Here is a 27726-nt window from a genome sequence, read left to right on the forward strand (position 1 = left end):
CATAATATCTGTTTGCACTTTAGTCATGGCCAATAATAACTGTGGTATTGGTTTCAGTGAGTGAATTCAACAACTATCTTGCCTCGATGCCAGAAAACTATCTTGCCTTGATGCCAGGTCTGATTATTACACTGACAGGTCTCCATACTGCATGATGAGCAGGCATGAGTGTGTCTGTGTGTGTGTGTGTGTGTGTGTGTGTGAGCACGTGTGTGTGTCTGTGTGTGTTGGAGGTGTACTCTGCAGCGAATAGGGGATGTGTGTGCACGTGTGTGTATAGGGTGTACCTTGTGGCGAGTAGAGGATGTGTGTGTGCACGTGTGTGTATAGGGCGTACCGCGTGGCCAGTAGAGGATATGTGTGTGCGGGGTTGACCCACGCCTCCTTCATCCGGGGCATGCAGTCATAGAGGAGCAGGTCCTTCTCCGTCACCACCACCAGCACTGGCTTCCACCTCTGCTTCTCATTCTCTGTCTGCAACACAACACAAGGGGCCGAGACTCTGAAACTGGTGTGTGTGTGTGTGTGTGTGTGTGTGTGTGTGTGTGTGTGTGTGTTTGCACAGAAGGCAAGCTAGGGATGTCAGCAATTAACCAACATATCATCTGCATGACATACGGCAACAGTTGTACAAATGGTGTCTGTGATAAACTTTGTTCTTCTTTGTTCTTCACACTAATACGCTAAATATAACACAAAGTGTGAAATTGTCTGTGTCACTGTTTATCTAGCTATGAGCTAGAAGTCTAAACTCATTACAGATCTTATGATTAATGAATATCGAACCAGATCTGTTGCATTAGATATGAAGGGTGACTCACCAAGCAGGAAATGATGCCATATCGCCCTACGGTCGAGTCTGTTTGCTCCTGTTAGTAAGGTGTAAAGCATACATGCGCTCATGAGTGTGTTTGTGTGTGTGTGTGTGTGTGTGTGTGCGTCGCTGTCTATTTGCGCATGCATGTTTCTTTTCGGAACATGTGAAAGAGGTTGTTTGTGCCGAGTGCAACTGTTTGCATATGAAAGTTTGTTCCAATTTGCGGAGTTGGTCTTGTAAACAGATGAGGAGTTCCAAATTGTGCAATACAGCTGCGCTCAAAATTTATAATTATACACTGCAGACCACAGTGACTAATTTAAAAATTACAAAAACATGCATTCCATATGGTACACTTTACATGGTACATTGTAATTACTTTTATATGAAGCAAATGTTTTTTAGACCGTTATATCACACTGCCAGTCTCTTCCCCCAAAACTGAGGCAGTGGTTTTATTGAATTGTTCGACTCCTGTAATGATGGAGTTATTGCTTTCCGTGTTTGTTTTTCCACAGAGGCGGTGGCTTTAATTATTGTCAGCCGCGGGTTGCGCCTGTTTGCAGAGAGAGAAATATCTGCGACCTGGCAGAAGACGCGGGCGGAGCTGCATGTTCCTTTGCATTTCTGTCCTCAGACTCAGATGCACTTTCAGGCCTGGTTGTCTTGACAGTGACATAATGAATGGGCATTTTTGTGAAAGCTCTGAGCAAACGGACATTTTGTGTAATGATTCTTTGAAAGCAAGGAAGCTGTACACTACATCTTTCTATTACTTTTGAATGGGTGGATGGCTAAAATGTATAAATGGAGATGATAGCTTTAATTTTACATCTAGAATTATAATATGAAAATAATATTTAAAAAATCACAAACACCACCACCATTACCTGGGTGCAGCTATTTACTATATCTTGGTGAGATCATATTTTGATGGGTAAGCAGACATTCAAAAATTTGTTGACACAAGCTGAAAGTCCTTTCTTCCATGCACACAACAACACTCTTCTGATAATACTGTATATAAAATGAAACAAACTAAACATAACTGGATGTTTAATAATCTACAAGTCTCAAAGAAAAATGTATTCCAATTCATTGTTCTTGTAAGTAGCCAGGAATTTGTGAGCTGTTATGAATTTTAAACAGATTAGTACGTAATAATAACTAATATGAAAATACAGAATATATTTGTATATTATAATAAATAATATCAAACAGTAACTGCACATTCAATATTAAGTGCTAAACAATTTACAGTGACAAACTGTCTGATAATTTATGTTTTAAGTTTTTTTTAATTAGCGCAGCAGCAGCAACGAAAGCATGCAATACCATGTACCGATTAGATAAGCTGAGCAATGCAACAGGCAGTAGGAAGTGTGTGCGCCTCCTCATCAACACCTATACGTAAAAAAACATATACAACACGTGCTGGAATAACAGAATGGAAAGTCTTGCTAGCTAGTGACCAAGTAAGGCAGGGTTTCCGAACTATCGCCTGGGGTCCCTCAGGATCTGTAGAAGACTCCCAAGGGGTCAGCAAAATAGAAAAAAATGTTTTACCTTTTAAGAATACGTTTTTGTGAGTTTAAGCTTAAGAAACTAATGCATTAGTAAAATGACCAATTCTTGACTTTGTTAATCTGAATGATTTACAAACATGTATTCACCAGAGAGCCATCTAGCCACCAAATGTACATATAAAAAAGAAAAAGACCATTAATAACAACATAAATATCCGGTCATTGGCAGTCCATTTTAGCAGCAGCATCATGGAGTATCAACCTCTGAAATGAAATTTACCCATTAACTTTGTACTAGAGCATTTGTCAGCAATTCAAATTTTAAAGAAAAACATATTCTGGAATCTGTGTGTTTCCATGTTCAACGCAAAAGTGTTCTGAAGTCAAATAGGAACAAATTAAGTAGTGCCTAAGCAACAATGTCCAATTAATGAACCGAATACCAAAGACCAAATACACAGTAACCTCCAAAAGTATCGGAACGGTAGAGTTAAAGTTGGTCTTTAGGCTATATACCTAAGGAATTTGGATGAATATGAGAAAACTACAATCAGCTTTTATTTCATGTTAATTTGCATGTGCATATGTTTTAGCATTTTACAGAAACAGCTGTTTCTGTGTCGAGTCCCCCTATTTTCAGCTGTGGAAAAGCAAGTTAACTGTTAAGATGACTGACAGGTGTTAACGGTTGTTCAGGTGTTTTTTTTGCATGGATTGTTCATACACAAAAGAGCAGTGATTGTCTAGTCTTGACTCTAGCCTTTGTTTTCATCTACAGAGATTGCATTTGGAGTCCGGAGGCATACACCATCATGAATACCAAAGTGGATATATCAAGAATAGCTGTTTGGAAAGTCTTGAAAAAGAAAGAAACCACTGGTGGAAATAAGCACCACACAGGTCGGCCAAGGAAGACAATTGCCGGTGATGACAGACGAATCTTAAGACCTGTGAAGCAAAACCTGAAAACTATGATCAGTCACATCACCAGCAGTCAAGAGTAAAAATATTGCAAGTCACTGGACGCAGGAGACTTTGAGAGCAGAATTATCAAGGCTACACTGCAAGATGCAAACCTCTCATCAGCAGCAAGATTTGAAAGGCCAGAAAAATTTTCCAAAACATACGGAGACGAGCGAGAATACTTCGGAAAGTTTTATGGACAAATGAGACCAAAAGAAACTTTTATCAAAATGATGGAAAGCCAAATGTGTGGAGAAAGGAAGGAACATGATCCAAATCTGTGAAATATGGGGGAGGTAGTGTCATGGCTTGGGCATGTATGACTGCTTCCAGAACAGCTCGCTCATCTTTATTGATGATGTAACAGCGGATGGTGGCAGTAGGATGATCCTGAAGTGTGCAGACAGATTTTGTCTGGCTATGTACAAAGACATTCCTCAAACCTCATCAGCCGGCACTTCATCTTGCAGCAATGGCAATGACCCCCAAACACACTGCCAATGAATCCAAAGCATTCATCAATGGGAAAAAATGGAAAGTTCTGGACTGGCCAATTCAGATACCTGATTTACATCCAATTGACCACGCATTTTACTAGCTGAAGAGGAGACTAAATACATAAACTCCACAGAGCAACTGGGAGACAGCAGAGAAGAGGCAGCAGAGAAGGCCTGGAAAGGCATTTCCAAAGAAGGTGCCAAATGACTGGCGATGTCAACGATTCATAGATCCGATGCAGTTCTTGCATCTAAAGGCTATGCAACTAAATAATAGACTTTATTGGTTTGATTTATTTTAAGTTCATCTGTTAACTTACTTTTTTTTCACAGCTGAAAATGAGGGGACACAAAAACAGCTATGCTGTAAAATGGTACAACAACGCATGGAAATACCATGAAATAAAAGCTGATTGTACTTTCGACTTCTATCCATCTTTTAATTACAAATCCAAATGCCTTAATCATATGGCAAAAATAACCAATTTCACTGTACTGGTTTCATGTTTTTGGAGGGCACTGTATGTATCGTGCCTGGCCAGTGTTTTTTTTAAACAAAGAACATCCCCAGATATTTGGCCGACCTATTACATGTGCAGGTAACATGGCATTTACATTTTAACCAATCAATAGTGAAACCATTTAGCAGGCTGCCAATCACAAGTGAACATGAAGTGGACATAAATACACAACAAACACTGCACCAGACCTGCAGCTTTCCTGCTTATAAATGAACTATTTTACATCATATTTTCTTGTGTTTAATCATAAAACGTAAGTATAAATCTTTATCTTGCGGCTTAATGACACTTTTTTTGAAAACGTTTGGAAGGGTAAACCACACCTGATTCCACTCAGCTGAAACTGGTCCTTTGCGAGTTCCTTTAATAACACAGCTTCCCCACATCCAACACTTGTCTTCCCATGACAATGCAGCATCAAATTTTTCATTATCAAATCGAAGCTGCAATTTCAGGAATCCTAAGCTTCTCATCATCTCCTTTTGATGTATGAATCCCCATTGGAACATCTTAGCGAAAGATTTTTTGTGATCACGGGTTAAAAGTACAGAATTTTGAACAAGTGCTGCTCAGAGCGTGACCTATGCACATATTGTAAATATGCTTGTCAAATCCATGAAGTCAGTGATTACTCCAAACCCTGTGACTCTATGACTGCAGCCTTTCCCAGGATCAGAAATCACAATGCCATGAGGTCCTGTTTTATATAGCAGCTCAACATTATGGATGCAAATAAAAAAAGTCATGTTCTTTAACTCTCTGCCTGGAGGCGAGAGCGCAAGCTCAGAGCTCAAGAGGCTCTGTTTGCCATCAAAGAGCTAAACAGAGACTTGCAGCTCTCCTGAGTGCATCAGAGAGGCAGAATAGCCTGACCACAAACAAGCCCTTGTTGAAAAGCTCTTTGCAAACAAGAACGTGGAAGACAGTGAGCCAGCTACTCCACTGACTGGAGGCTTGGGGAGGATTTCCTCTTTATTATTCACCAAGATGACTGAACAGGTTTTTTTTTTCTTGTTTTTTTTTTTTCTTTTTCTTTTTTTGTGGGGGGGGGGGGGGGGGCGGGGTAATAAGAGATGTTCAGTGCGGACTTCATTGAATCCTTTAAAGGGGGTAACTCCATGAATGGCCCTAAGTACAGGGACGTCTCTTAATAGTCCTCCGTGCCAAAGCTCTGCTAATGAGAGAGCAATGAAAAGCAAATGTGAGGGGGTAATCTTAAAATAAAATTCAGCTTGGAGCTACTGCTGTAGCAGCAGTGCAGGACCACAAAATAATACACCGCAGTGGATTCTGGAAACATCTGTATACACCTGCATATTTGCAATAACATGGAAAGGATAATTTCTTTTTACCAGATTTTTTCCCCCTTAAATTTCTATGCTAATGTGCAATTCTTAATGATAGAACTAATGATGCAAGTACCCAAAAAAAACCCTGAATTTTAGCATACCCTCAACAGCACAAAATAAACCTCTGTTCCTTCAGACACATTATACTGTCTCTACCATGTGAGGATTACAGCGAATCTTGGGTTCCCTGCCCAGGGACACAACCAAACCCCTTACAGTATATCAAAATCAAGAATTTTCAGTAAGACAGCGATTCATGACAGTTTACTTTGGATTACAGGAGCTACAATGCATCATATCCCACTAAGTGAACTCTGTTTTGGCATAAAAGAAAAGTGTTCCATTCTTCACCCCCTGGAAACCCAAGCAGTGTATTGTACATACTGGCCAATGTCACGCGTTGTTGTTCATTTAGGAATGGGTAATGGAACAGTCAGTTTATTAGCAGAGCAAAAGGACTAAATGCTAGCGTTTCCTAAACAACATGTTGATCAGAAAAACTTTCTTATAAAATTTTGCTTTATTTTGCCAATTAATCAATAATCAAATAATTTATTCTTCAGTTTATTTAAAAAAAAAAAAAAACTGAATAAACTATTTCTCAGAGCTAGCTTTGCTTTTTCTTTTTATACATATTTCAATTGAACATGTCAAATTACTGTGCATCTCAGAACAAAAGGACATACAGGCGAACATTCTCAAACTCCATTTTAAATCTTGCGCCACAAATTGCATACCTTCTCCGCCAGCCATCCCAGGTGGCGGATTTCCCGGCTGCCGGCAATCCCCGTTTTCCCAATTTGCTCTTTCACCTCGGTCATCACCCTGGTGATCAAGTTTGTCGTGGTGGCCTGTATTGCTCCAAACCAGGACTCCGCGCTGGCTGAGTCTTTACACCTCAGGACTACAGTGTGCTTCACATCCGGAGAGTGAAGTTCAAAGTGTCTGAAAAATATAAAGAGAGGAGTCATCTGCCACAGGAGCTGAAAAGAGTGTGAAAACTGAGCTTGTGGCAAGAGCGCTCCGTTCCACAAGGATCCAAATGCAGACAACAGCTCTACAGACTTCGACAAAGCAGTAATGGACAGCAGGTGTACTTATAAGCAGCTTGTAATTGGAAATGACTTAGCAGGCTCTTTGTTTTTGTTACACTGGTGTGGGTAGTCTTGGTTTACACCATTTTCACGTGGTGGTGTAGAACATAAACCAAAAATCACAGTAACACCTAATTTCATTAATTGCAGCCTGATTAAAAAGAACTATTAAAATAACATTTGATTACTAGTTGCTATTTTAGGAAGACAGTGGGTCATGGTTTTAATAAGTTATTTAATCAGACTACACTAATACAGTGCGTATCTTGGCTAAATATGTCAGGAAAAAATCTGCCTGACTAAATATTGAGGAAGTGGTCAGAAGTGACCTGTCCCAACTCTCTGATGAAGTGGTCACACTGCGCCAATGGTCGCCTCCTCATTTGCACTTATTTGCATTCTTTGCGTGAGGTTACGTGACACGCAATTCAGGTGGAGGTGGACACGTCACATTATCATCGGAAAACACTAGGATTAAACTTACTCGAACAACAGCCACCTCTATTTCTTGCCACAACCTGCATCGCTGTTATCGCTGTAGCCCCATTCATTAATATTACACAATGGCGTCCTCTCTTCGATCATCAGAGACAACAGCCTGTCTTCCATGTTCTCAGTCCAAAATGCCATGGTTACAGCAGACAACACCTGGACAGTTCATCGTCTGTTTTGAAAGTGTCACTGCACAGACACCAGCCTTTTACTGTTGTCTACCACTTCCGCCCCACTTTCTCCCACACTACTGCATGCTGATTGGCTCGAAGGGCTGGCCAATGGGATCCTGATTCATCTTTCAATTGGGTCACCAATGGGGCCCAGAAACCTTCTGCAAGGGCAAACCATAGCTAACAACAGACACACACCAGGCAGACTGCACCCCGACGCTCGGCCCCCGATGTTGTCCGCCAGTCGACAGCCAGATGTATTCTTGGCTTTAACGCAGCAATTCAGAATATCAATCCCAGGTGTTCCTTGGAGTTAAAGATAGAAACTCTTTACAAAACGATTCTAGGAGAACTGAGGCCAGATACCATATGGGGCTGAAGGGCTGCCACTGGTTTGAGAAAGAGCGAGTCCTGGGAAGAAGTCCAAGAGGATCTGTTATTAAAGACCATTGAGTCTTCGACATGGGGAATTGCACAAGCATTCAAAATCCACATGAGTGTGTGATCAAACATCATAACCTCAGAATACCTTCTGTTGCAATGTAACTGTTGAGAAAGTCAGCTAGTCATTCCAAGGCAAATAACTATTTGAAAAAGGGACACAATAATCCTGCAACAATGAAAGCACATTACAAGACATTTCGACATAAATTTCTTTCAGAGGAACATGCCTTGTTCCATGTGAGGGTAAATATTTCTGGCTTAAATACATCTAAAAGGCAAAGTATATACAATGTAATTCAGATTATATTTTTTTCCATTTTTCTAACAAAATCATTTAACATCTCAAAAAAGATGAATCTACACTACACCCAACAATGAAACTGTTTTCGTCCAAAAACAAGATATTTCCTGTATTTCAAAAAGGGCGTCTCAGGAAACAAAATCTTCTTTGGCGAAAGCTGCATTGAAAATGTTTGCCCAAATGGTTTCCTGATACTAACGAGAAGCAGTAAATATTAGAGCGTCTGTATGCTTAGGAGAACACAACACAAACAGAGAGCAGGAGACAGAGGAGCGAGACATGAAGAACAATCGTAATAAAACTGTCAGAGGAAGCGGCCTTCACTCCTGGTGCGACCGTCTCCTCTGAGAAACAGCTGTTTAAATTTCCACTCGCACCAAGCTGCACATGTCAGGCAAACTAAACACACCATTTTGGGGCAGCAGAAAAGGGGGGGGGGGAGTGGGAGCCACTCTATTTTTAGCAGATATTTACCTCATGCCAGAATTTCACAGGAATTCTTTTTTAACCTGCTAATAGAGGAGGCATGTCAACTGTCTGGCCGTTTGAGGACGGGTGCGCTGGAGAGATGGATGGTCTTTCTCTCTCCTCTCAGACACAATGGAGAAAACTGACCTCAGGAAGGGTTTCTCGGTGCGCCCGTGACCCCGCTAAAACAGGGCACTGCGCTGTTGATTAATGGGAGCTCATGCAGTTATATGACAGGTGGGTTTGCTGAGCAGTAAAAAGGAAAGCTGAGTGAAGTTTCATATGTGGTCACAGAAACTAAATGTACTGTACACTTGCTTGGAAAGCAATTAATCATGTATAGCAGCTAAACACAGAGCCCAGGGGTCGGTCTCTTGTGTGGCTTCCTGCTGGTGTTCACAAACTTAAACCCGCCCCCCCCCCCCCCACACACCCCCTAAACTGATCACCCTATGGCTGAGGACCCCCACCTCAACAAAAGTATTTAACATCTGACACCTTTATCCAACACCCACAGTGAGCTGCAAAACAGTGATTACTCATAACAATATAACCAATGATGAATATAGGCCTAATACCAGACCTATATCAATGAAAACCATGAATCACAGAATCTGAAAGCCCCAAAATGCCATTTACAAGAGAAATATAAACTATTTTTTTTTCAACTTTGTTGGGGATTCTGACTTCTCCAGACCCCTGGAGAACCTCCACAGCCAATAGTAATCAGTATACTACACTGAATCAGTATGCCCCCTCCCCCTGTGGAGTGAATAGTGACTGGATACACAAAGATGATTAACTGCCCAAACTCTCTACTACAAAAGTCAAGACCTTAGCTTGACACTGTCAACACAAAAGGTACAATAATATCAACCATTGATCACTTTAAGGGCCGTGTCCTTGCAGGCGCATAGAAATGACAGTTACAATATGTACTACTGAGGCAATATCAACATAACAGTGACCATGACTCTACGTCCAAGAGCTGAAAACTACACAAAGTCTGTAGCCAAGGTAATCTCTGTTTTTTCAAGACATGTTTCCCTGAATATCAACAAGGGAAAACTGTTCGAAGACAATTCAATGAATCAGCGACAAATGATAAAAAGGAAACACTTTTCAAACAGCTGTGGAATGAAACATTGTAACAAGCCTCTTGAAGCCAGTGTAAACCTGATTTCCCTTTATTTTATGGGCCAGTTGTGGTATAACTCCTCTTTAGTGACCAACTTCCTCTGCACAGTCTGGTTAATCTCTTGCAAACTGCCATTCTTCCTCGTATCCCTCTTAACTATAGCACTGCAGAGGTGGAAACATATTTCTCCAACAATTTAACTAGACATACATTTCCGCCAGAAAGTAGCAATGCAGTTATAAAACAGTAAATGCAACCGCAAGGCAAAAACATCATTTGAGTGCTGGTTTTATACTGAGTTATGTTTGCCTTATTTTCTTTTATAAGGAAATTGGTAATAGGGAAATGACAGACCCTCAAGAGGCTCAGACAAGTGTTTTTGTCCAGCTTGGTTTTGAGCAGTCTCACAGCATGAGCCAACTTTTGAAGTCATTGTTAGCTTGGACTTTGAAAATGTCCTCATTAGCTTTTATGAGAAAGGTTGACCCACTGAAAAAGAAACTTGCTTTTGAGGTTCAGACTTCAAACTTTTAAAAGAAGAAAACGAAGATGAGACAAAATGATCCCTTTTGCTGGATTTCCAGAAAATTACAAAAGATTAAATAAGTATAATCAATGAATTAACAAATGGGGGCATACATTTAAAATACCTTTGAAGCATCCTCTCAATGATATTTTGTTATCCCTGTTTTAAAAAAATAACACGCACTCTTGTGACAGACTTTGTCAAACCAGCCTGCCTTCACTAACACTCCATTCCCTGAGGTCCTTGTTGATTAAACAGTGCAAATGACAGAATGTCTTACCACAGAGATTTTAGACACATTCTCAAATCCTTGACACATTCTCCTTGACACAAACTACAGTGCAAGAGAAACATTTAAAATCTGTTTTCTTTCTCAATTTCAAATGCTGAATTGTAGTCCAGCAGTCCACCAGCTGAGCAGGACAGCTGGCATGCCTGATCACAGGCGCGATAACTGACCCAAAGTTTGCGACCCCTTGATGGCGCTATAGCCAATTCTGCACCTCCCCATGGACCTCCTGAGCACAGTCAGTAGGAGCAACTGACAGGATCCGATTTGGACTGCGGGACAATCACTGCTGAGGAAAAATGGCCTCAGCCGGGAGCCTTTGGAGTGGGCCTTATGAAGTATTCATAAAGCTTTTATCAACTGTAAATAACGGTCATTAGCCTTGTCTCATATTGTCTCATCAGCATTATGACCAGTTTACAGCAAGTGATTTGTGTTACTGATATATTTAATAACAAGCACAATGACACGGGGGCTGGCAATTCTCGTAACAATTTTAATGACACCTTACATAACACTTAAGGTGTTGTGAATACTGCATATTAAGACCCACTCCCATTGACGAGTCACCCAATATTCCACTCCCAGCAGACTAACATTCATAATGAAAAGACCAACAATTCTCCAGGTTGGTAGAAAGGGAAATTGAGAATACGGTCGGTAGTTACCTGTTTTCGGGGTCAGGGGTGGTCATGCCTCTTGTGACGTAGCACATTTTCACGGGGATGTACCTCCTGTTCCCTTGTATGGATATGATGGTTGCACTGGGGGCATCGGAGTGTGCTGCACCGAGGCGGGGTGACTCCGGCGGGGGCGTCTCCCATTCAATTTCAAATACAGGGTTGCCCTTTTTCACATATGGGGTTGCCTCCCGCATATACTTCACTGCAATGATAAGGGGGAGGGGGGGGGTAGAATTAGACACTCCCTCAGTTAACTTTGATAAAATGGCTCAACTGTCAGCAGGTCATAAAACCCCTGTTAGCAATAGAGTCAAAAATATCCCTTACCCTAAATATTTAGGTTGTTAGGATCACACAATACAGCTTCAAATGTAAGATGTATTTCAAATTGTCAATTTTTAAAGACCACAAGTTAAACCTGTGCAGTTCTATGTTGCTTTTTTTACCCAATGAAGCAAGCTGGCTGTGCATCTATGTAGGCCACATGTCAGTGGCAGATATAGCTAGTTATTTAACTTCGCTACCAGAATTAGTTCTATGCAGAGTTGTTTTTGATAAAATGCAACATAAGTATTCATTTTAACTGATAAACCATGCTTCCATTGTTAATCTAATGTTAGCTGTTTGGAATCATATACAACTGAGCTATTATTGGCTAAAGATTGTCTAAAACTTATTCAGCAAAATACCTGTTAGGTTTTTGAGAGGTTTGTGCTCTAGGCTGGCTAGCTGTGAGGCATCCTGTTGCGTGATCACAGTACGAACATCAGTTATATAAAAGAAGATGACCAACTCGCTTCAAGCCAGCTAAATAAAAGAGGACCGGATAGGCGCTCAACAGCCAGGCTGGTGAAACGAGTTAAACTCCTCACCCGAACACTTCATGGGAACTGGTCTGAAATAAGGAACACTGGAGCACACTTTGCTCCGGGCAAAAGACACTGTTTAATGTACAGGGAAGGACTATTTTGACGTCACATTGCCTCGGGCACATTTTAAAGCAATACATGAGCCATACAAACATACTATTTAACTTCCGGGACAAATTGTTTAATCATTTTGAAATTAATTGTTGGCTTCAATTGCACCTGTTGAAAAAACCACCAAACTTAGAAATTGCAACTGTAGCCAAATTGCACTGCTGCAAAGGCCTGTATTAGTTCATGAGGGTATGAGACTTAGTCTTCTTCTTCTCAACTGAATGGCCACACAGAAAGAGACAAAGTACTGCTTATTTCAGGTTGATATATACTTCAGGTTGATGAAATACTTGTTAAGTACGAATAAATATGAATTAATTACTTATAAGGTTCAAGGTCATTCTTTCAGTGTAGTTCTGTTGAATGAGTCAGCAACATATGTGCGCTTCAGCCCATTTATAGCAAGCACAATGACTATTACAATAGAAGTGACTATTCTACACAAACCGCCATGAGGCGGCAGTATCTGCCCTTCAAATGGGCTGGCTTCATTGCTCCTCAACCCTGACAAGAAAAAAAATGTTTTGAAATGACAAAGTTATTTCACACGTTCCTCCAAGTAATTGGATAAGTTTGATTGTAAAAATGGAATGCGACTGGGCAACGTGAGTGGGAATGGCATCTCTGACAACACTGCAAACCCCTCTTACCAGTAAGGGAACAGTAAGGGATGCAGGGCCTGGTTACTGTACAGAATTTGTGACCTGACTCATGTCATATCATGTTCAATGAATGCAGTTCCAGGGAAGGGTGGACTCGCCCCCATCCATACAAATTTATCACTGCTCAACACAAAACAGATGTCCTTAAAGAGGCTTGGATTACATGCGTATGTGTACTGTGTGCATACTAGTCTAGTAAATTTCAGTTTCTGTGGAAGTCTGGAGCAAGATACCTCCATATGCAGCTACAAGTTCCTCAGTTCTATATGACAGTTTAACCATCAATATTGAGCTCAAGTAATGACTGAATATTTTGTACAGGAGTGTACACTGCTTTACTGAGTGACACATAATTATCTGTAGCGTAGCTCATGGAGGGAGAGAATCGGTCAACCTGAATGAGCATGTCCCATTGCTTACTAGCAACCCCCACAAGTCAATCAGACTCTCAGACTACTTGCTCAAGCTGCATGTGAAGCAAGTGTAGTCCTCCTGCTCACATCTGTGCAAACTTGTGGACAGCAGTGTGAAAAGATTCAGCAGCTGGACATCACTAGTCTCAAACAGAATGGCCAGTGAAAATGGTAGGCATTTTCAAATTCTGAGAAGAAGGGGAAAAAATATATATTTTTTAGTCTAAAAACAGCCAGAAAGACTTGACAGATGAGGACATGTTATCTTTACACTTGATTATCAATTAAATCTATCTAAACTTTTCTTTAAGAGGACCAAAAAGTTTTACCTGAACTATCTGACCATAATTATCATAGTCTGCCTTTATTAAAAAGGCTTGTTCCAGCCCAGTGTTACATTTAATTTACATACATAATTCAACTAACAATTATGCTTAGTCATAGTGAACCTGAATTGAGCCTATTTTGCGATACTGTTTTCATTTCAATCCATTTAGATCTTCTGGCCTGTTTCCAGAGCAACAGTGATTTAAGGAACCCAAATTTAAATGACCCCAAGTTAGACAATCTAATATATCACAGTTCCCTAGCATGGTGTCACTTAAATCTCTGCTGTATTGATTAGGATGGCTTCATCAGAACATAAAAAATACTCAGTGCCATAGTGCTCTTGAAGAACTTCAAGCTACATAATAAAGTAAAAAAGCTTCCATTTTGGGTTGCAGTCCTGTGTAGATTCTTGCTAAATAATTACAATTGATATTTTAAGACCATGATTGTATCTTGAGTTTGGTTTGTTTTACTTTACACAATGAACTCTGTTCTGTTTCTACTCCCCGCTTTCCTTGTGACACTACAGTAAACCGGACGCTTGATAAAATAACATGCGGACACTGTCGATGTAACCCTCTCCCTTTCACAGATGGCCACCTTCTTGCTGTGGGATAAGAAAAACAGATAACAAGCACATATTATCCCAGGCAAATTGAGTCCTTGACCTCCATTTTTCAACAATGTTCTACTTTAGTTAAAAAGACATTCTCATTGAGATTTTAGTAATCTTCATTCAAGGCAATAATTTGTTTAGGAAGTGAATCCATAAATCTTCAATGAGAGAATGACAAACAACCAACAATTAAATAACAATAAAAACAGAGAAAACGTAGAGATTATTTAATTTAATTTAGACAAATCAGTTTCAGTGCACCAATTTCAATTCTTGACTGCAAGCTGAAGTGGAAAAGTTAGTCTTCTTTCATTTCAGGGTGTTGACTTCCACAAGGTCAAATGAAAAACTGAACACCAGGTACAAAGTATCACGTAGCTGAACTGCTGAAGGATACAAAGCACAGAGACAGGACACCAATCACAGCCACACGGAGGTTTCCACCAAAAATCATAAGGTTACTTAACTCTTAAGCTATTTCAGTTAGAGTGCAGTTTTGCATACAACAGTAGAGGCATTAATGTGAACAGAAAATTTGGATCCTGTAAAACCTCACAACAAAAGAAAAAGTGCAAACATGGCACCAAGCACATGGCTAATGGTGCATGGAGCCTTCCTCTTTTGACCAGTTTTGGAATAGGTTTGGCAAGGAACACACATTAACTTCCCTGGGCCTTAGATGGGCTGGCCAACAGTGACTGTGGTAACAAGCCACACTACAGAAAGATGATTATGGAAGAAGAAAAAAACACTCATAGAAGAGAAGGCAAAACATTTTATTTTGACTTCAAACGACCTAAAAATGGAATAAGAACAGCAAACACCAGGGCTCAGAATTCCATGCAGACCTCAAATTAAGTAACTATATCAAACAGAAAATTGGTTATGAAGCCAGAGTTTTTATAGAGTGTGCAGTGAGATGACAATGTTTTCTTCATTTAAAATGGCAGAAACTGGTGGTGTTTTCTCCTGCACTTTCTCCCAGGTGCCTTCTTAAAGCTTAGTAGAGCTACTCTACACTGGCTGGAACAGTGTGCATTTGGCAGTGAAGCCATGCTTGTCATTTTCAGTGCTGGCTGTGTGAAATACCTCACACCATTTCTGCAGCGGGAGTCATCCCTCTCACATTCAAGGTCGCTACATTATCCTCAAGCTGAAGGATTTTGGCTTTATCTTATCGCTGCTTAAACACCATCACCATTACTGTTTGAAATTTCTCTGTCCTGTGTATTGCACCTTAACCGGTTAATGTTCATGAAGTCCCACAAAGTTGCTGTATACATTTCACATTTATTTCTGATTTGTAAGTGATATATTACATATAAGCTTAGTTTAAGATGTACACATCTGGAGTTTACATACATGAATATAGGGTAATGCACTATCTATAGTTCTGGATATAAATTAGGAACATATAGCCACCATCTTTTGTTAACACTACTAAATGGAGAATATGCTGAAACTGGTATGTGCTGGTATTGTCTGGTAAATTACATCACATTATTCAGATTATTTATGAACAACACTGCAGTGCTTAGTCTCTACTGCAAATAAGGCTCACATGAAAAAATCATGGATATAAAAATAGAAAGGGATCCATTTGTTTGGAGATGGTATCCAGTAAGTGCGCCCTTGAGTTATGTTGCCACAATAGAGCTATACACCATGTTTATGGGACTGCACCATAACTACAATTACCAGGCTGCACTTCTTCACATTAGAGCACATAATGGATTACTAGCTTGCATCTTTAAAAAGCTGTAGCCTATGTCAAAGATCCCTTTAAAAAATCCACAGAAAGTCAGTGTGTTCATTGGTTCAGTACTGGAGTACTTCACAGAATGGCATGAATTATGTCGTATTTGACAAATTTTGTATGTGTCAGCACAAGCACCTCTGCAGTTGATGCCTAACTGAATTGGTCTGAATGAAGTCATTAAATGCATGTTGGTTTCTTAAGCCACCTTATAGAAAGGAGCAGTAATATGACTCTTGAGAAAATACACTGGTACCAGTACACATTGGGGAAGCAAGAAACAGAAACAGTGATATACGAGTCTTTATTTTATGAACCAAGTAGCGTAACATTTCTGAAATCTTTAAACGATTCACAGCATCTCATCAATGTTACCAGTTTGTGTAAAAACATATAGATCTATACCATCAAAATGTGAGAAGACCAGGCCACAAGCACCAGGATTCCAGATCAGTTAACAAAAGAGATCTATCTGTTTGTGTTAGTGAAGATGTAGGCCCAGGACAATGTAGGCTATTTGTTGGCTTTGGGGCTTTCGGGGGTGGATAAAACTGAATTGCAGCTTAATTTTTTAGATAAACTACCAAAGCTTTGACCCTTTGGTTGGCAGAGAAGGGCAAAAAGGATTAACTTTGTGATGTCTCCATAACCAAACAGCCTCACCTGGCTCAAAGATATAAAAACACTTCTAGCCATGACAGATTTACAACCATTATGCTGATCTGAAGCAATATGAAATCTGTAACCAAAACAAATGACACATGAGAAACAATAATGTGGGGAAACACGGCTGGGGCTGACACAATTGCTATCCCTGCTATACCAACTGAGCAGGATAAATATTTTCAAAAGGTAGCACTGTGTCACCAGCACTGAGGATGATTCTGAAACTTGGCTGCTGAACCCCTGTGATTTTGACACACTTGTGTTGCACTGGCACTGTCGTTTGCTTTGCCCATCAGCTGAATGGTTCACAAGTGAGGTCATGCCAGCAGGCTGGGGATGTGAGGCAAAAAGTTGTGTAGGTTGCTCTGGATAGCAGCGTCTGCTAAATGTCTGTAATTTAATGCGTTCTCTCTCTTTTTCATTTTCTTTCTCTCTTTCTTCACTCCATCTTTCCCATCCTCTTGCTCATTCCCTTTCCCAGTGGTTATACTGCACAGAGGGGCACTCAGTCCATTTAGTCTGAGCTCATCTCTCATTCCAGTACTTATTAGCACTACGTTCAGGGGCACTGTGTTGTCATCCAGTGGGACCAGCTCTGGCTGTAAATGACCTCTTCAAATGTTTTTAATGATGCTGACTCCAGAAACTCCAACCCCTTGTAAGCAGACGCAAGGAGCCTTGCGTAACTCTAAGGAAGCTGCTTTTTTTAACGTAGCTTCCTTGAAAAAGCTGTGTGAGCAAAATTAGTAAAGATGGAGTACAATGGTTAGGGATATGGACTTACAGCTCCAATTCATATTTGTAGGTTCAATTCTAAGCTGGAGCACTGTCAGTGTAATTAGCTTGAATTGATACAGTAAATAAATAGTGTTTAAAAAAATGTTAACTTTGTCAGTTGCTCTAGGTTGCCAGCTAATGTTGCATGCTAGCTTTCTTTTGTGAGCAGTGCAGCTGATGCTGATGCGTGATGCGTGGTGCTAATTGAAGACGTGAAACTGAACAGCAAAATTGAGAAGATGAAAATAAGCAGAATGCGGAAAGCGGAACGGGGAGGATAAAAACATTGCAAAGGAAAAAATGCAGAATTGCTAAAGGCCCCATACAGTGGGGAGCTCTTTATAGCTGAGGGCTTCTCAACCTTTTGCACCCCAAAGACCCAATTAATTGCACATTATCATTGTTTTGAGGGTATAGCCGTATTGTTACAGGCATGTCCCTGTTTGCCTCGTTAGCAGATACTAATTAGATCCTCGGGTCTGCATCTGCAGTTACACAAAGAACATGAAATCTGAGATTATTTACAGTTTCATGTGTTGCTATCCAGGTCAACATAACGTGCATGCTATCATTTCACCTTTACTATTGGCGCAAAGCATCCTACTTCCATACATTCATATCTACAGCATTCAAACATGCCGACTTTATTTGGTCTTTATAAACACTGTTCTTTGTTTTGGTCTTTGTGGCTTGGTCATAATTCATCCCCAAGTTTCAGTGATGTCTTAAGACACTTGATTAAATAATTCTGTATATTGTACTTATTAGCGCTCATTGTACAATTTCTCTAAATTTTTTCTTTTTTGTGTTTCTCTGGCTGTGCCATGTCTTCTCCTGTGGAGAGACATTACACTTATATTAGGATTAGACCTAATATAAAGATCACAAGAAGCACAGGGACCTCCACTCAGTCTTGCCCAGCCAGTCTGTCTCCATTCCCCAAAACCACCCATTCTCAGCCCCTGAGGACGACAACAAAGAACTCAGAGCCCTCTCTACACTGCACACCACACTGGACAGGTTCTCATAGCATGCAGCTCATGACTCACGTAACAACTCCTCTTTTCTCACATTTTTCCAGGTGTCCATCTCAACTGCCTTTTGCAAGAGGTCAGGGGTCAGTTTTACAGATTTTCATGTTTATGTCTGGATTAAGTCAACACGTTTCTTTGACACTTTGCCTTGCTTTTTACTTTTTTGTTTGTTTGTTTATTTTACTTAGAAACAACTATTGGTATATGTAAGGGATCAAATCTGCCCCATGAATCCACTAGTAGTACTAGTGATTCACTGGCCAATCGGTGGTATTAATCAATCAATGAACTATTGGGTAGAAAAGAAAACCAGCAGTACTACTGGCCTCCTGAGCCAGGTTTGAGTATCTCTGGTATACGTTATCATGGCTGAACTTAAACACAGGTCTCAAGGTTTTGTAAAGGACTAAAATACTACAAAGATTGAACTTAAGTGGCATAACTATGGAACAATAAATGAGAAACAAACATCAATACAAAAACAGATAATTCAAAAGCGTATATATAGGCTACAGTACCATTGTAAGTAAAGGTCATGTAATCCCTTGCAAATATCAAGCACAGTGGTGCAATTATTGCTAATGTGTCTGTAACCGGACTATAAAAGGACATAGGGGTGTGGGTGTTTTCAACATTGTTTATATAAAATAATTTTCCATTTGGCTGAGGGGGGGTTGGGGGTTGAATGGGGATGGAAGCCATCATATTCAGGTTAACACTGTATGCAAACATCCTCTGGGCTACATTTTTGGTGGATCTTTCTGTCCTTATTTGTCCAAAACCCAAAAACATGTAATGCTGTGAGATCTGTTCTGCCGAGTCAATTCCATTCTTGTTCTTTAGTTGCCTTGTGGTTTCTGTGTAACATGAGCACCCTGAAGCTCCAAAGAGCCCATATTTGGACAACGGCTTTGTTCTGAAAGCACAGGTAATGGATTTCTAGTGAAGGAACACATGCTGAATCCCCTCATTCTTACCGTTTTGATGGCAATGATTGTCCAGTCCGTAAAGATCTTCAGCAATTTGCACACTGTGTTTTCATCTGAGATTCGATAACAATTCAAAGTGATTTTATCATGAATTTCCCTGTTGACATTTATATGAAATAACAATACTCTGGTGTATAAACCTACTGTATAATTTCAGATTATGCACTTATTGCAAATGCAAAGAATGACAGTCTACCAGTAACTCCAATTTCTGAGGTGTGACTTATATTATTATACATACTGTAGACAAGGGTAACTATTGTAGAAACCTTATCTTTGAACACACACTGCAGCTACCCTAATCATTAAATTTAATCATAATCAGCTTTTGTTACATTGTGTCCTTGACCAGCAATGGCCATTACAGCTTGTGTTGTGTATGGAGAAAGGGAATCTTTGTTTGTGAAGATAAAGCACTCATTAGGGCTCCAAGTAGAAAATGCTTCATTTGAGATCTGTCATGTCTGGATGTGGAACATTGCAGGGAAACAAAGACCTCCTTTTACACAGCTTAATTACAGGGGCTGCTTCCTTCCACATGAACACAGGAGAGAGGCATTAAAACACTGCAGGTATTGAGGTTTCCTTTGCACACAATCTGGCAGACAAGCATGTCCTTAAAAGCAATGATAGTAGGGGCCTATCCACTTCTGTAATAAGGCCTAACTCCAGACGAGACTTAGTGCTTGCTTGTGCACAGAGTTTGGCTCTGGATAAGGACAGGACAAATGTGGCTTCCTGATACAGAACAGCCTACAGCAGTAAATATTTTTCAAGGTTAAAATATAGTAATCCAGTGCAAACGTGCCAATGACTAAAAGAAAAAAAATGCCCACAAAAAAATTACAAAGAAGGACCACCACCAAACTTCCTGAGGAGCAGATGTTAAAATCATTCCACAGTCCAAGAACAGTTAATGATTCACTCTTGATTGAACAGCATCAGAACCATCCCCAGCAAAATCATGAAATAACATCACCCTCTGCGTGACAAACACTCATCAGCAGAGGGATGGGGTTTCTGTCTCAAATATTGGACAGTGACCAGCATACGGATGAACCTGATGCTTGGCAAGCCATTACATTTCAACCAGAAATTAAGCGGTTGCTCTGAGAACCACGGTCATGTGCCTCAGCAGGCTGACCTTTGACCTGGAAGAGTGACCAGGGCCAACAACAGCTATTTTCCAAAAGCTGTTATTGTTGCAGTTCCAGACCAGAGCACCATCTTGCCAGAGAGTATGTGGCAGGGCCTCAGGTTTGTTTGTGAGGTTGCTGATATATTTTTATCCTAGTAGGGTGGAAATCACTGATCATCACAATGCAAATCACACCATGCAACATGGCTATACTGAAAGGAAAGAGATGTGTGAGATGGCAACAAGACTTTTAAAGGAAATGCCACTACCTAAAATGGAATGCAACCAACCCAGTGAAAATCATCAGTTGATTTAAAAACAGAGGTAACTCAATGGGCAATGAGATACTTTAAGGAGCATTCTCCGCTGTTCACAGTGCTATGGTCAGTGATGTTCCCTCTAGTTTAACAAAACAAATCTCAACATTTACATTTTAATTTGAAGAGAGACTCCCACAGGAAGCCGAGCTGCAATCCAGCAGTAAGCAAACACATCCTATCCTATGGGGATTGTCTTCTGTTAAGTAAAATGTCAGATGTTTCTTACTAAAAGCTTAATTGATGACAACTTGTTTTAAACCATTCCAAAGCCATGTTACATGTCCACTTTGTCATCAGTCAATAACTATGATGCTTTTTTTCTCTCAACTTGAACCACACACTAGAGAAAATCTGATACCACAAACCTGTCAAATGGTATTTAGTTAGTGGTGTCACCCTTACTATGTTTTTTTAATTGGAGACATTACTACAAAAATCTAACTAGCAGGATACTGCCAACATTTGTTGTGAGCCTCCAGATAGTAATTTCTGTAAAGTCAATGCAGACCAACCTACAACCATCCTATCATGACCTTTCCATCCTGGAGGTTAGGGTCATGTGTTTGTGTCACAGAAACAACAAGACCAGGTCAAAACCTAGTATAAGGCTGGACCTAACACACGTGATCCAGCCGACCAATGGTGTAACTGCATAACTCGGCCAACCAATGGTGTAACTTCATGACTCACTCAGTCACTCAGTCACAGATATTCACGTTTGTAGGGCTGGCCCCGCTGTTGTGGTCCAGCCAAAAAAGAGAAAACAATGTTATATGAACTAATATATACACTACATGGCCAACAGTATGTAGACACCCCTTCTAATTAGTGGGTTCAGCTACTTCAGTCACACCCATTGCAAACAGGTGCATAAAACCAAGCATACAGCCATGCAATCACCATAGACAAACACTGGCACTCTGGCAGTACAATGGGTTGTACTGAAGAGCTCAGTGACTTTCAACGTGGCTCTGTCATAGGATGCCACCTTTCCAACAAGTCAGTTCCTCAAATGTCTGCTCTGTTAGAGCAGCCCCAGTCAACTGTAAGTGCTGTTATTGTAAAGTGGAAATTTCTAGGGGCAACAACAGGTCAGCCGTGAAGCAGAAGGTTCACGCTCACAGAATGGGACCGCTATGTTCTGAAGCATGTAGCACGTAAAAACCATCTGTCCTCGGTTGCAACACTCACTTCCAAGTTCCAGATTGCCTCTGTAAGCAACATCAGCAAAAGAAGTGTTCGTTGTGAGCTTCATGAAATGGGTTTCCATGGCCGATCAGCCACACACAAGCATAAGAGCACCATTCACAATGCCAAGTATCGACTGGAGTGGTATAAAGCACACCGCCAATGAACTCTGGAACAGTGGAAACACATTCTCTGAAGTGATGAATCACGCTTCACTATCTGGTAGTCAGATGGATAAATCTGGGTTTGGCGAATGCCAGGAGAAGGTATGTGCCGGAATGCATAGTGCCAACTGCAGAGTTTGGAGGAGGAGGAATAATGGTCTGTGACTGTGCGGTTTGGGCTAGGCCCCTTGCTTCCAGAGAAAAGAAATCTTAATGCTACACCATACAATGACATTCTAGAGAACTGTGTGTTTCCAAACTTTTTGGCAACAGTTTGGGGAAAGCCCTTTCCTTTTTCAGCATGACAATACCCCCGTGTACAAAGTGAGATACATAAAGAAATGGTTTGCTGAGTTCACTGGCCTGCACAGACCCCTGACCTCAACCCCATCGAATACCTTTGGGATGAACTGGAGCACCGACTCTGAGCCAGGCCTTATCGCCTAACATCAGTGGCCAATCTGACATCCAATGCCCGGGTGTCCACATACTTTTGGCCATGTAGTGTATGTTGTCTAACAATTATTTTCTTTTTTTAGACAACAGTGACAAGGAAAAACTCCCAATGAGGCATCTCAAGGCGTGGATCCATAGGCACCACCATGATCAGGTCAATTTTCATCTAATCAGTTCATGAGCTAGCTGTATGAGGATTTCGGAAGGTCATGGTCTCAGGGTGGGGTGGTAGGCTGGAGACATGGAGGGACAACCCTCTGTAATTAAACCCTCTCTCCCCTGGGCATCAGTCAGTGATGAGCCACCCTGCCAGGCTAATGGCTACAGTTGCCACTTGCACTGTCAGGATTAGCTATCAGAAGACAGGATGCATTAATAAACTTATTGAAAATGTGTTCCCTGCGACAGAGATTTTTTCCCCCATATATGCGCTGTACATCCTTCACCTCTCTGGACTCCCTGCCACAGTTGGAATTGGCACGGTCAGGATACAATTGAGGATGGTAGGTTTTGTCATTGCACCAAGGACTAGTGATTTAGCTCGTCTGTCTCACCACCAGTGAGGTGACAGCTGACATGATTTGAATATACACTTGTTTTATTTATTTATTTATTTATTTATTTATTTGTTTGTTTGTTTGTTTGAGAAAGTGGCACCACAGTGGTAATACGGTACTTCTTGAATGACAAAAAACGAAATATTATTGGCTGCCACTTTTGTGGACTTTTGTGAGCACTGTACATTGCCATAGATCAAGTGTGTCCAATCTTATCCAAAAGCAGTCAGTGTGGATGCAGGTTGTAGTTTTCAATCCAAACCTTAATAAATAAATTCAGGTGTCTTAGTGTTGGGCTAGAACAAAAACCTGCTCACACACCAGCCCTTTTGGGAAATATTGGACACCAGTGCCTGAGATTATACTTGCTGCCAAGTGATAATAACTACTTAATAATGCAATTAAGCTTAACAAATAATCAGCTTTCTTCATACCAACAGTAACATGCACAACATGGTACTACTCTACCAAACACCCACAAGAACAGCAATTCTAAGGTCCACAGAACAGGTCTGAGTACTACGACACATTAGTTATGGTGCTGACTAATCAAAGTTAGGAAATAAAGACACTCAAACATCTTTCAATGTAGAGAGAGAAAAGGTAAATCAAAATTTTGTGGCAGAAGCTAGAAGCTAACGGGGCCCTCCACTGGTGAAATTAAATACTCCAGATCACAGGCACTGGTCTTAATTAAACTCACTTCCTTAGTTCTACAAATTGGAGGGGGTACCATGTGGTTCAGTTGGCTCACAGCCAAATAGGATTTACATTGTGCTAATGACATACCGCAGATTTTCTTTTCAAAGAGAGCAATGTGGGTCAATCTTTTCAGGAGGTCAAGGTTGGACGTTTCCATACAAGTTCAAAGCACCCATGATAATGTTTACTAACCTGGACCATCTAAGGCACTATTATGCCATGGTTCGACTTTCTCTGCCTTCTCACTTAAGGATATGAGCTCCGTGGCTCTTATCCTCATATTGCATACATCGCACGGTCCTGCGACATTTTCACGTCATGACGGGTCATACTCTTTATATCCACTATTAGGAAAAACAGAAACAACGTTTGGCTCTGTAGCTGTTTTCTGCAAGTGTTGCAGAAAGTCGGTTTTCATAAATTGATCAATTATACGGAATTCATGACATGTCTGGTAACAGTAATTTAGAACATACAGAGCAACATGTTCGACACAGCCTAGTTTATGAATCTGACATAAGAAAATAACAGCTTGATCAACCTTGCCAACCATAGATCTTTTGGATGCCAAACGCAGTTTAACCACTTAATGTTCTCAAATACATATTAAGTAGGCTAATAAGTTTAACTAAGTTTACAACAGAGAATCGAAAGGTGCCTTATTTCACGATTCAAAAATGCAACTGTCAGGCTTTTCAGTTTGAAATATTAGGCTACAATGTGGGAGAGAACGATTATTCATTTTACTGTGTGAAGCAGCCCAATATTACAAAATGTTTAGTTACATTCTTATACAATCTATTCTAAAGATTGCTATATCATCAACTTAGCACAATTTTCAATCGACCACACTGATAGCTATTAAGTAACCAACATATCGAGCGATCGTGAAGCTTTAATTAGTTTTTTTTTTAATTAATGCTTTGTTAATAATGCAACACACTCGCATAGAAGGCAGTCAGATGGACTAAAGATTTCGCAACGCAAAGTGACGTGCAAGTTTCGCATGTCTTGTTCTAGGCAGCTGGAGGCTGAACTGCGAAAATATTTAAACGAGATTGCGGAAAAGATTAGCAACCTGGAAAACCTTGGGCTACCTGTTGTCGACTAACTTTACGTGTCAAAAGCTTTTGCACTTCATGCGGAAGGAAAGGTAGTTCAGACAACTCTAGCCCACGTAGGCTACTCTCCAGAGAAACATTTTTCTTCACTGGGTTTGTGTCATTATTAACCAGTGGCATGTATGGAGAGGAACTGTGAATGACCAAAGTGAGCAGCACACGACATGTTCGTATGTTTTTTGGATAAGTTCAGCTACAGTTCACCCGTTACACCTGATGTGCAAGTTTAAGAAGGTCCCGCGGAAAAAATACAAAGTTTCCCCGTGCTTACCTTCGAGCGTCACCTCTCTCCCGGCTCGTTTTAATCCTTGCACAGCTTCGTCGTGAGTGGCGTCCCTCAAATTCACCCCGTTGACAGACAGTATTGCATCCCCAACATATAACGCCTGAGTTTGATCCGCTGCCAGGCCCTTAAATATCTTGCTAATGAGTATCGGCATCTTGTTCTCCTTCCCACCTTTGATGCTGATTCCGAGTCCCCCTACCTCTTGTTTTATTACTTTGACGCATCTCTTTCTATTTGCAATGGCTTCTGGCACTTGCTCCGGCAAATCCGTGAAAGCTGTCCTTACCGCAGCTTTGGGACTGTTTGTGGGATCAAGATGACTGGAGTCATTCCCGTAAGATCCATTGGTTATGCCGTTTACATTGACATTCTCCCCGGTGTCTTCGCAGCTCAATGTAAGGGCGTCTTCGCTCAAGTTAGCAAGCACTTTGTGCCAGCGATCCCGCACCAACACATCTAAAAAGCCACTTTTTTGCAATCTGTTTCCAGAAACTGCCGTTGCTACCGCCATCTTTGGAGCATTCTTAAAATGCCATGTGATTATACACACATAGGACTTTACTCTCGGACTTCATGGGGCTCGCGAACAGTTCAGCTGTACTCTGTTTTGGCTATCTAATCGCTAACTCTTGTCATTTGGGGTGGAGCAACTCGCTGGGAAATCCCACTGAACGAGGCAGGGTTTCTCTACACATGGAGTAGGCTACTGCCGGTGTTATATCCTATTTGAGGAATAGCAACTGGGGATACCTTTCAGCTTACAGGTTGGACATTTCAGGTTATTCACGATACACTTATACTTTTAACTCCAGTTAAAACTTTTATTGAATGACATTTCATTAGACATTTTAATGAATGTTCGTAGACTAGTTGCTCCCTTTGTTTAAAGCCTATAAATATGTGTAAACAAAAACATCCATAAGTCATGGTCGTTGTTTCTCCCAGTTCTTTATTGTAGCATGTTTATAGTCTTATCCACATGCAAGTGTCATTAAATAGAGCTACAATAAAATAAAGCAGAGGGTTATCAAAAATACGTACATTTTCACACATGTGCGCGTATGACACATCGTCTCTCTCTCTCTCTCTCTCTCTTTCTCTCTCTCTCCCCCCTTACTCCCCCCCCCCCCCCCCCCCCCCCCCCTCACACACGCACACACATAGCCTACACACACACACACACACACACACACACACACACGCACAGAGTTAAGGAATGTATTCTCTCTGGTCCAGACAGCACTCTGTCTCGAGGCAATTTTAACTAGTAATTTGAAATAAGCGATCAAAAACTACGCTCCAGTGTTTGTGATATAAGGGAAACCGCGAGATACATTCAGACTCCACAATACACTAAATCACACCTGTTTCTGCATGTCAAGCCAGGACCTTGAATGTGAACACTGCTCAGGAAATGGCCCTGTCATTCTACAAAAGGAATCTACGGGTGACTAAACCCCACATTTTTATTCCTAGTTGTTGAATTCCGAGTTGTTGAACATTCATTATGCATTATATAAATACATTGCAAATAATACATTTCAAATTATATCTTTATATATTCCTGTTTCCACTGCTATTTTTGTTAATATTAGATAAGCATTTTTTTTGGATTGCATTTCATATATTGATATTGAATATATTCATATATTTAAAATATTAGTAGTCATTAGTAGCTAGTGTTGTTTTCTCAAATTCACTGCACTTTACTCATTTTTATTGATTGTTAAATGATCTCTTACATAATAGTCAGCGGGAATCCAAATATGGATCATGCTGATAGACCTGAAATGATGTCGAATTACTTTCAAAAAAAATAAATAAATAAATAAATAAAATAAATGAATAAATTATTATTATTATTAATAATAATAATAATAATAATAATAATAATAATAATAATAATAATAATCACTTTCCAACCAACGTGGACAGTTTGAAACTGTAGGCTACTTTTTTTTTTCGAACTCAGAATAGGCTACCTGTTAATGGTTTGTTACTGGGAGATAAAGCTTTTCGCGAAACACCACAATTTAATTAACTAAATAGAAATGCATTTTTACTATCAATTTGAAACGTTTGCTTATTCTGCATTAAACAATTTTCCTTTTCTGTTGCGCTTTCCTCGCCTATTGGTGTAATGCGATAACATGCAATGAGCAGTGAGCCTCGCAGGCGTTGGAGAGAGGCTGTTGCCATCTTGTGGACAAATTATAAATTCACCCATCTGACGTTCACATATTCCTGCCTTCACTGTAGTACTTCCGTTTCAAAAGCCTATAAAACAAGT

The 27726-nt window shown here is 40.4% G+C and overlaps 1 protein-coding gene across 2 annotated transcripts in view; it reads right to left on the bottom strand.

Annotated features, from left to right (window-relative positions):
• The window catches only part of sntb1 (syntrophin, basic 1), a 35753-nt gene extending 9667 nt beyond the window's left edge, over positions 1–26086 (bottom strand). Inside the window, exons 1-4 of one of the 2 annotated variants that reach the window (XM_035387567.1) lie at positions 25422–26086; positions 11267–11483; positions 6411–6618; positions 338–474 (exon numbers count right to left, since the gene is read on the bottom strand). In XM_035387567.1, coding sequence (XP_035243458.1) covers positions 338–474; positions 6411–6618; positions 11267–11483; positions 25422–25947 — 1088 coding nt within the window. In that variant the 5' untranslated portion in view covers positions 25948–26086. The remainder of the gene's footprint in view (positions 1–337; positions 475–6410; positions 6619–11266; positions 11484–25421) is intronic. The other variant, XM_035387558.1, reaches the window with a different exon arrangement.
• Positions 26087–27726: the final 1640 nt, after the last annotated feature.

The sequence above is a fragment of the Anguilla anguilla genome, chromosome 1 (assembly GCF_013347855.1).
Source record: "Anguilla anguilla isolate fAngAng1 chromosome 1, fAngAng1.pri, whole genome shotgun sequence".
In the NCBI taxonomy this organism is placed as follows: domain Eukaryota; kingdom Metazoa; phylum Chordata; class Actinopteri; order Anguilliformes; family Anguillidae; genus Anguilla; species Anguilla anguilla.